The 10,630-nt window shown below is 44.9% G+C and overlaps 1 protein-coding gene across 3 annotated transcripts in view; it reads left to right on the top strand.

Moving 5' to 3' along the window:
• Positions 1-10,630, top strand: part of NRBP1 (nuclear receptor binding protein 1) — a 13,383-nt gene that overhangs the window by 1,325 nt on the left and 1,428 nt on the right. For all 3 annotated transcript variants that reach the window (XM_014593103.2, XM_006162143.3, XM_027765813.1), the window contains exons 2-14: positions 2,378-2,607; positions 2,776-2,898; positions 3,089-3,190; positions 3,587-3,676; positions 3,813-3,853; positions 4,212-4,306; positions 5,792-5,875; positions 6,071-6,129; positions 6,288-6,386; positions 9,750-9,882; positions 10,048-10,153; positions 10,295-10,345; positions 10,444-10,579. In XM_014593103.2, the coding sequence (XP_014448589.1) occupies positions 2,398-2,607; positions 2,776-2,898; positions 3,089-3,190; positions 3,587-3,676; positions 3,813-3,853; positions 4,212-4,306; positions 5,792-5,875; positions 6,071-6,129; positions 6,288-6,386; positions 9,750-9,882; positions 10,048-10,153; positions 10,295-10,345; positions 10,444-10,579 (1,329 nt within the window). In that variant the 5' untranslated portion in view covers positions 2,378-2,397. The remainder of the gene's footprint in view (positions 1-2,377; positions 2,608-2,775; positions 2,899-3,088; positions 3,191-3,586; positions 3,677-3,812; positions 3,854-4,211; positions 4,307-5,791; positions 5,876-6,070; positions 6,130-6,287; positions 6,387-9,749; positions 9,883-10,047; positions 10,154-10,294; positions 10,346-10,443; positions 10,580-10,630) is intronic.

The raw sequence follows: 10,630 nt of genomic DNA, 5'->3' as shown, positions 1-10,630 counted from the left end.
TTCAGGAAAAGAGGAGGTAAAATGATCTCTTACTGAAGTTTTTTGGTAGATTACTTACACACAGATAGCTTTCCTGGCTGGCTCAGTAAATCTCTCTGGGATAGGTAAGGGCCTAGAAAATAACATGGGGAAAGAATATCTTGCCATCTTTTCTCTATAGTGCCTTGTCACTTTTTGGTATTTACTAGAAAGTCTTCTAATGAACATCTCCTGGTTTGGGTTAAGCATAGTTGGGAGCAGATATGGACAGAATTGTGCATCAGAATTTTACAAAGAAGTGTGGGCTTTTAAAAAGATTAGTGTTGACTGGAGATTTTTGGCATTCTGGAAAGATTTAGAGGAGCACAGTTTCTTCTAGGATATCAATTTTCATATTGGAGAGTGCTCCGTTAGCCCAGCACCACAGGTTTCCTCCACAGCCTTTGTTCCTAGAGATAGAGAACATCCATTGGTGGTCTTGTGACTTTTTGTCACTAGTTAATATTTAGCTTTCGAGAATTCTTTTTCTTTAAGCAACCTTACCCCTGAAAAATTACTAGGACTGGCCCCATGTCCTAGCAGGTACAGGAACTGGAGCTCACATAGCTGACCATGCAGTTTGGATCCTCTTTGAAAAACATGCCAGGGTTATGTGTACTGTGCCCCTAATCCCAACAGGATGGAAAAATAGAGGAGAGGGGATTGTGGCATGACCATGTCTCTTGAGAGGTGCTTTCTTCTCTCCTTCTCTTTATTTCTTTCTCTGGCAAGCACATGAGCCCTCCGGAAAATTAAAAAAATAATAATAAAATAAAGGGGGGCTGGCAGGTGGCATGGTGGTTAAGGGTGCTAGACTCCCACATGGCCGACCACAGTTTGAGTCCTGGACCTGGTGGCTTACTTTCTCTCTCTTTTTTTCTTTCTTTCTCTCTCTCTCTGTCCCGCTCTGGTCAAATTAAAAGAAATAAAGTTAAGTAAAATAATTCTTAAAAAAAGGAAAAAAGTGTGTAATACTGTATAATTCTTTTTTCTAGAAAGGCTGCATTTTGAGTTATTTGTGTTTGAAATACCTTTATCATATCCAGTGCCTAAGACATCAGAAAGTCCTTGATCAATGTGAATAGAATGAAAGCTGTAAGCTTAAAAGTCTTAGTTCTGCCTGGAATCTGTGGCTCTACAAGTGTGGGTATCTCATTAATTTTGTTCACTAGTATATATCAGCACCTAGCTCTGGGCTGGGCTCACAAGTGCTTACTAAACATTTGTTGAATGAGTGAATGAAAAAAAATGTTGCTAAATAATACCTTCCTGCCACACTCACATCACAGGGCAAGTGAGGTCATCAGGGATGAAGTCATTGACCACTGGCAGTCACCTGTTCCAAAGGCAGCCTCACGATGAACTGCTAGGCTGCTTCTGTGTATAGGAGGGATAGATAGTGAATGCCCGTAGTTCTTGCTCAATAAAGCAGTGAGGATTTCAGCTGGATATTTTGACAGAGTTTGCTGTAGGTTTAGCCTTCGGGCGAGCTCAGTGGAACAGTTTGAAGTCTGGAGTTAACTGTTCTTTTATTATTTTTATTTTTTTAATGAGAGATTTTTGCTATAGGGCACTTGTGTCCCTGAGAGAAACAAAGATAGCTGACAGAAAGTGGGAAATCACCTCCAGGGTTGATGGCCACACCGCAATCCCTTCCCTCCTTTTTTTTCTTGGGACTTTGAGTCCTGAGTGAATTTTAAGCCATCTGGTCTGGGACTTGAACCATGGTCTGCTGTGTGGGAGTCCAATGACATAACCATTACGCCATCTGCTGGTTCCCCATATGTTCTAAATAGTGCCCATGTAGCACTATATAGTTCTCTAGCACAGTGCTAGGAGGGTTACAGGAGTTTTCAGAGGGACACCTCTTGAATGAGTATTTTCTGAGAAGGACTGGAGCTCCTGATATTGTTGTACACATGGACCTTACTAAGACTGAGTTGTACTGCCTTAGTACATACAACATATGGAAAAACCCATACAACCCCTTAAAGGGAATCTGCTCGCCCTCTCCGGCCACCCCGAAAGGCGCAGTACGTCCACTTCGGAGCAATGCATGTCGTTCTGCCAAGTTTTCTCCCAGATCATTTACTGGACTGCAACGCTCTGCAAATTTTGTGTTTGTCACTACTGGGTGGGTTGTCTTCTACTAAGATAGTACTGTTCCCTGAACTAGAGTTATAAGAGGAGTTAACATTTATATTGAAATGAGGCTAAATTTGATTTTGGCTTTACAGGGAATAAGGGAGGTATGTGTTATTTTTTTTGAATCTGCAGATGAGACTATTAGGGTTATTAGATCCTGTTGATCTATCCTAATCCTCTCTATCTTCCTCTGTCCTCACCCTAACTAATGCAGGCCCTAGTGTCCGTTCCAGCATGTCGGAGGGGGAATCCCAGACAGTACTCAGTAGTGGCTCAGACCCAAAGGTAGAATCCTCATCTTCAGCTCCTGGCCTAACTTCAGTGTCACCTCCTGTGACCTCTACAACCTCAGCTGCTTCCCCAGAGGAGGAAGAAGAAAGTGAGGATGAGTCTGAGATCTTGGAAGAGTCACCCTGTGGGCGCTGGCAGAAGAGGCGAGAAGAGGTGAGCTGATGGTAGTGTCACTCTTAGAAGAGTGAACTCTAAGAGGTGAGAATTTAAGAAGCAAAATCTTAGAGGACAGATCAGTCTTCAACAGAAGATTCGGTGATGACGATCACTTGGAGGCTTTGTGAGGTAATTTAATTCCCTTTTAAAAAAATTTTTTTTTAGGTGAATCAGCGGAATGTTCCAGGTATTGACAGTGCATACTTGGCCATGGATACAGAGGAGGGCGTAGAGGTTGTGTGGAATGAGGTACAGTTCTCTGAGCGCAAGAACTACAAGCTACAGGAGGTAGGTAATGGTGAAAGGATGCAGCCTGAGGGTATTAGAATACTGATTCAAAGAGGAAGTGAGGTTGGGAACTGATGGTGAGGAGTGTATGTTGGGGTTGGATCATTTCCAGGGAGGGAAAGGGAATGGCTTTTCAGGTTATTGCAGTGATTTGTGAATCCTGTTATCCTCCTGTCTCCCTTTTCCCTAGGAAAAGGTCCGAGCTGTGTTTGATAATCTGATTCAGTTGGAACATCTCAACATTGTGAAGTTTCATAAATATTGGGCTGACATTAAAGAGAACAAGGCCAGGGTAAGAATTGTTTCCTTGTATTTATTGAGCTTACTTCAAAGAGACTAGTTACATTTATTGCCTTTTACTCTTAGAGATCAAAACAAATTTTAAAACAGAACTGGAAACAGCTGCTCTGATGATGAAAGTAGGCATCAACTACCATGATGCCTTTCGTCTGGTTATAGATAGGGCAGAAATGAGTGAAGTTTTGTGTCTTTCTTCCTATAACTCTTATTGTTGCTCAGTAGTTTTCATTATCCTATTTGGTCTAAGGAAGTGATCCTATGAACGAAAGGAGAGAAACTTGGGGGAAGGGGAAGGGCTTCCACATTTAATATATGTTTGGTGTATATGTTGTTAGCAGGTAAGGGAGAAGAGAACTGAGAACTTAAAGTAAGTGCTTTGTCTCCTTAGGTCATTTTTATCACAGAATACATGTCATCTGGAAGTCTTAAGCAATTTCTGAAGAAGACCAAAAAGAACCACAAGACTATGAATGAAAAGGTATGGCAGGAAAGCAAAGTTTGAGGCTGATTTCAGGGTTTAAATGAGATTACGTTATTACAGAGGTTATCAAAAGGTTGTGGAAGGTTAAGAGAGGGGGGATTACTGTTGACCCTTGGACCAAACTCTATTCTAGGCTTGGAAGCGCTGGTGCACACAGATCCTCTCTGCCCTAAGGTAAGTAGATCTGGTTAGTTTCTTTCCCTTATTTCCTGATTTAGTTCCTCCAAACAGATTTCAGGGCACTACTCTGCTGTTCTATTCCACCTCTCCCCACTTTCTTTGAGTCACATACTGTCAAGGTTAGGCCCCCTTGTGGATCTTTTAAAGGGTCATCCTAATTTCCTAACCACTACATTCTCCCCTACCTCTTTCTCCTAGTGCTTATCCAGCTATTTAAATCATGGAGATTCAGAGTGTGGGGATTATCTTTGTGGTGACCAGCAGGAGACCCGGCCCTTGCTCCTCTTAACCCTTGGGTTCCCCCTGCCCTTAATTTCCCAGTGGCCCCTCTAACAGCCCAGTGCCCCCACAGCTACCTGCACTCCTGTGACCCCCCCATCATCCATGGGAACCTGACCTGTGACACCATCTTCATCCAGCACAACGGACTCATCAAGATTGGCTCTGGTGAGGGGAGGGAGAGGTTCTGGGCAGGGGAGCCTCGGGAATTTGGGAACCATGGGGGTAAGATGAAAGGATTGGGGGAGAACAGAGTGAAATTCTGAGGTGTGATAAGAGAAAGGACTTAGCTAGGACTAATTCATAGGGAGAGGCCATTTAGTGGAGAGGGGTTAGGTATACAATCTTATACCTTTTGGGAGAAAAACGGGTTCCAGAGAAGTTGGTAGAGGTTGGGAAAGGGCAAGAGATGGGTGTGAGGTCTGATTTGAGCCCCTGGGGCCAGACCCTACCAGAGGAGGGTCCAGGCTGTGCCTGCTGTGAGTGCTTTCATTTGCTGTGTATCGTGTGCAGTGTACAGCATTTCTGTGTGCTGTGTCTGTGTGTTGTTTGTGTGTCCATTTGTCTGGGGCTTGGCTGCTCCATCGCTCACAACTTTTCTCTGTTTTCCTCCCTCCCGCTTACGGGCTGCTCTGTTCCCAACAGTCTTTCATAGGATTTTTGCTAATGGTGAGAGCTCCCTCTGCCCCGTGTGGGGCTCTGATTGTCCCTCTGCTCCCTCTGCGGCTGCTCAGTGCATGCAGTCGTGGGAGCAAGCCCTCTTCCCCTACTCCCCTGCCTAACTATGCCTGCTTATTAGCTTCTGCCCTGCCAGCCCTACACCTGCTTGCCCCTCACGACCTGCTTGTTTCCTGCGGATTCTGCCTGGCTGGCCACTTCCCTCCTGGATTCATACACCCTGCTCATTATCATGCTGGTCCCCCAGATCATACTGTGCTCCCAGACTCTGTGACTTGTAGTCATTGTTTATGATCCGAGTGAGTCCTAATTGGGCCTGGTCCTGGTTCCTCATTCAGCCTCCTGGCAGGCAGTATAGACAAATAAAGGATAGAATAGGCTTCTTAAAAAGTTACGGTGGATAAAAAGTGACTCAAGGGTATTTGGTTAATTCCGAACTATTTTTGAGTTTCAGTCAGTGAAGGTGGGCGAGGAGGAGGCATTCTCCTTGCTTCTGTGTTAATGCTACTTATCCATTATCCAAGTTATGTCTGTAGTTGTCCCAGAGTAGGAAGTGCTGCTTATGTTATGTTATTTGCAGTGTGAATGAAAGAACAAAAATCACACATTTTCATGTGATCAGGAATTGGACATACCTGGGGATTTGGGAAAGGTGAATAGGTCACAAGTGAGATTTTTTTTTTCTTTAGACTGCATTGCTCCTTGACCAGTCCAAAGCCCCATCTGTTAATTTAGTGTGGTGACTGTCAGGGACTTAGTCAGGGACCTTGATGAGGAGTAGTAGGCCTGACAAAGGGGAGATAGGTGGTATTCATGTGTGGTCTTAGTTAAGGATTAGTAAGGGGATTGGTTGGTGCCTACTGAGGGTTTAAAAGGAGACTTCAGGACAGAATTTGGCTTTTTGGGGCCTCTCTGTGGAGTGAGATTCTGCCTTATGGATGGTGGTCAGATTGTGGCTATCTCCCCTACTCCCAGTGGCTCCTGACACCATCAACAATCATGTGAAGACTTGTCGGGAAGAGCAGAAGAATCTACACTTCTTTGCACCAGAGTATGGAGGTGAGGCATCCTGGTTTTCCTGCCCTGTCGTCATCTCCCTGTTTTGCACCTTATAACTTGAAACAGAAAAGTAATATAACTGAAACTTCAAGTTCTATGTATTAGCATACAAAGTGTTTTTCTTTTCTTAAAAGGCATGTCCAACACCTTCACCCCTATTCTCTGATTTACCAAAGCCTTCTCTGTTTTCCCTAGAAGTCACTAATGTGACTACAGCGGTGGACATTTACTCCTTTGGCATGTGTGCATTGGAGGTGAGGAGACCAGAAGGGAAGGGAAAAAAAGAAAGGCTCAAGTTAGAAGATGAAAGGGGAAATGAAGGGAAAACTAGTAAGGTGCTGATCTTAAGGGAGTGACTGTGGGAGCACTGAGTGAGGTCTCCACTTTTCCCCTTTATTCCTTTGCATGCTAGATGGCAGTGCTGGAGATCCAGGGGAATGGAGAATCCTCATATGTGCCACAGGAAGCCATCAGCAGTGCCATCCAGCTTCTAGAAGACCCTTTACAGAGGGTAAGGATCTTCAGTATTACTCCCTTCTTAGCTGACTTCCCATGTCTTCAAGTTTTCTCCTTTCTACCTACTGGGGATGTGCACTCTTCTAAGAGCAAGGGAACACTGATGAGAAAGGACAAACAAAAGCTATAAACATTTCCCTAGGAAGTGCCGCCCACCATGTCTTTGTATACATACATACAGTTTAAGAGGTTAGGATATGGGTAACAACTGAGGTTAAAAGTGGTGTGTTCATTTGAGTATGTCTACACGGAGGTAAACTAATTTGATGGTTACCTTAGACAATTGCTACACACTCTTAGGTAATCCTTTTTTAAAAATTTTTAATTAATATATTTTAAAAATTATGCCAGAGGGTACATGCAAGAGAGAGAGGAGAGAGAGAGAGAGAGAGAAAGGGAGAATACTTTTTTTTGAGATTTTTGCTATAGGGTACGTGTGCTTGCGGGAGACACAGAGAGGGACTGAAAGAGAGAAAGTGAGCAATCCCCCAAGGGAGATTGGCCACACCACAGTCCCTTCTCTTCCATTCTCCTCCTGGGATCTTGGGCACGCATATGTGCCCAGCATGATTTTGAAGCCATCGGACCTGGGATTCAAACCATGGTTGGCCATGTGGGAGTCCAGCAATTTAACTACTATGCCATCTGTTGGTCCCAGGAGAATACCTTTTAATGGGTTTGATCATACTGCAATCCTTTTTCCTCTGATTCTCCATCCTGTCAGGATCCTCGGGGCATGTGTGGGCAGGCCTGGTGCATTTATCAAGCTGCTGGGGCTGCACCTGACCCCATGGGCCATGTGGGATCATCTTCTTCTGCACAGTGCTTAGCCACACTGTGGTATGGGACTAGCCCTAGACAGTTAACTTGCTATTTTTAAGCAAATCAATCACTTTGAAACATCAGATCAGTCTTTTTTTAATTTTTGTTTTTTTTTGAGAGTTTTTTGCTATAGGGCGCGTGCGCTTGCCAGCCAGACAGAGAGAAACAAACAGAAAGCAGGAAATCACCCCGCAGGGGGGATGGCCATGCCGCAATCCCTTCTCCTCCATTCTCCCCCCTTCTCCTCCATTCTCCTCTCGGGATCTTAGGCATGCGTGCACACGCGTCCGGCGTGAGTTTAAGCCTCCGGGTCCAGGACTCGAACCGCAGTCGACTACGTGGGAGTCCAGCTACATAGCCATTACACTAACTGCTGGTCCCAGATCAGTCTTTTTTTTGGAGAGGTTTTTGCTATAGGGTGTGTTCGCCAGACAGACAGAGAGACAGAAAGCAAGAAATCACCCCCCAGGGGGATGGCCACGCCTCAATCCCTTTTCCTCCATTCTCCTCTCAGGATCTTAGGCATGCACGCACACATGCCCAGCATGAGTTTTAAGCCACCGGGTTGGGCACTCGAACCTCAGTCGACTACATGGAAGTCCAGCGACATAGCCATTACGCTAAATGTGGATTTTATATTCATACAGCTTTAGCTAGGGAAGGTTCTGTCAAATAATGAGCTAAGAGTTAAGGTTTATGAATAAGTAGTCATACTACAGGAAATAGAGGCTAGACAGGAGTATCCAAACCCGAAAAATCATTGATAACTCATTAGAGATGTGTACCAAAGTGCAGGAGAGAAAAGAAGGAAGACTAATTGGAAATCTTTAGGATAGTGTGGAAGAAGTTTCTAGTTCAGCGTTAGTTCGGGTATTCAAGTAAATGGCTAGTAAGTAATGTGACCTTGTCGTCCTCCAAGACTGAAAGTAGGAAAGCAGGTTAAATGTCACAGCACCTATGAGTGGTAGGAAAGGAGGTATTATGATTAGAAGAAGCATGAGAGAGCCAGTGAATTCAATGACTGCAGTGGACAAAAGGAAATTGTGATAATATTGGGAAATTAAAAAGATGGTGAGGGGCCGGCAGGTGGTGTGGTAGTTAAGGGTGCTGGACTTCACATGGCTGACCATGGTTCAAGTCCCAGACCTGGTTACTTGCTTTTTCACTTTCCTTCTCTTTTTCACTCTGTCCCTCTCTGGTCAAATGAAAATACATAAATAAATAAAGTGTAATAAAATAATTCTTTTTTAAAAAAGATGGTGAATAGGGACCTTCAGGTGGTGTGGTGGTGGTTGAGGCACTGGACTCCTGCATGACCAACTATGGTTCAATTCCTGGACCTGACGGCTTACTTTCTCACTTTCCCTTTCTCTTTACTTCTCTCTGGTCAAATTAAATAATAATAATTAAAATGAAATAAATTAAAATTTTAAAAGATGGTGAATACTGGGGCCAGCAGGTGGTGTAGTGGTTAAGGGGCTGGACACAAGATGGGTCCCAGACCTGGTGGCTTGAAACTCACACTGGGCTTGTGTGTGTGTATGCCCAAAATTCTGAGAGGAAAATGGAAGAAAAAGGATTTCTTTTTCTTGGCATGGACATTTCCCTGAGGGTGATTTCTTGCTTTCTGTCTCTCTGTCTCTGTCCAGTGAGCGCATGTTCCCTATACCATAAATATCTCAAAACAACAAAAAAAGTTGGGAACCAGCAGTTAGTGTAATGGCTATGTCGCTGGACTCCCACGTAGTTGACCACGGTTCGCGTCCCAGACCCGGTGGCTTAAAACTCAAGCCGGGCGCGTGTGCGTGCGTGCCTAAGATCCCGAGAGGAGAATGGAGGAGAAGGGATTGTGGCGTGACCATCCCCCCTGGGGGGTGATTTCTCGCTTTCTGTCTCTCTGTCTGGCGAGCGCACGTGCCCTATAGCAAAAACCTCTCCAAAAAAATAAAAAAAAGTTGAATCTTAAGGGGCCAGCAAGTGACATGGAGGTTAAGGCAGCTGGATCCCTCATAGTTGACACTGTGGTTTGAGTCCAGTGGCTTGAAAAATCATGCTGGACATGTGTGTGCCCAAAATCCCAAGAGGAGAATGGAGGAGAAGAGAAATGTGTGTGGCCATCTCCCCAGAGGATGATTTCTCACTTTCCCTCCTTTCTCTCTCTCTCTGGTGAGTGCATGCATCCTATAGCAAAACTAAGGAGATGGTAAGTGTCACTGATGTGGGAAGAAAGACTCTAAATTTGGCAAGGATTAGAGAAGGTAGGCAGTGGGTGAGCTAATAAAGAAAAATAGTAAATTCGAACATTAAAGAAAAAGAGCTTGTGGTTGGGGAGCAGAACAATAATTAAAACCATAAAGTGACTATCTTTCATGTAATATCTGTTTTCACAGCTCTTTTGGGTCCATTTATCACTGTGTTTTGTCAACAGTTGGTAGGCACCTAGTATGTACAAAGCTTTGTGCTAAGGATGATGAGAGTTAAAAATACGTGGGGGGCTTGCATGATGCCTGTTCTAGTTCTTCGTTATCTGTTCTAGGAATTCATTCAAAAGTGCCTGCAGTCTGAGCCTGCTCGCAGACCAACAGCCAGAGAACTTCTGTTCCATCCAGCACTGTTTGAAGTGCCCTCACTCAAGCTCCTTGCTGCCCATTGCATTGTGGGACACCAACGTGAGTCCCCTGGCTGTACTTCGGAATTTTCTTCTAATCTAGACCCTTTTAACTATCACTGGCATACTCTCTCTCCCAAAGATATTCTGTACTGCTTTGCCTCTATGCCCTCTGTGACATGAATCTGACCCTCTCTTTCATGTCCCATTCCATCATGCCTTCTAGACATGATCCCAGAGAATGCCCTGGAGGAGATCACCAAGAACACAGATACCAGTGCTGTATTGGCTGAAATCCCTGCAGGGCCAGGAAGAGAACCAGTTCAGACTTTGTGAGTAACTACCTGAGAGGATCTGCAGGGGACAGACTCAGGTCTGAGACTCTATTAACTGCCCATTCTCTGGGAAAGGTTGAAGCTACTATTTTGCTTGTTTCTTTCCTTCCATCTTCATCCTTTCCCCCCCCCCTCTAGGTACTCTCAATCGCCAGCTCTGGAATTAGATAAATTCCTTGAAGATGTCAGGTGAGAGAAGAGTGAGAGGGCAGGCATTCTTGGGAAGCAGGGGTGGGTGTCCTGAGGCCTGAAGACAGGTCCATATGCCTGTTTTCATCTCCTTCTAGGAACGGGATCTACCCTCTGACAGCGTTTGGGCTGCCTCGGCCTCAGCAGCCACAGCAGGAGGAGGTGACATCACCTGTTGTGCCCCCATCTGTCAAGACTCCAACTCCTGAGCCTGCTGAGGTGGAGACCCGCAAGGTGGGTGCCAGGTGGGGATGGGTGTCTCTGTGGTCTTGGTGGCAGGGAAAG

Source organism: Tupaia chinensis, unplaced genomic scaffold, assembly GCF_000334495.1.
Source record: "Tupaia chinensis unplaced genomic scaffold, TupChi_1.0 Scaffold139757_1, whole genome shotgun sequence".
NCBI lineage: Eukaryota > Metazoa > Chordata > Mammalia > Scandentia > Tupaiidae > Tupaia > Tupaia belangeri.
Note: the sequence above shows the minus strand (reverse complement) of the source record. Positions and strands in the feature narration are given on the sequence as shown.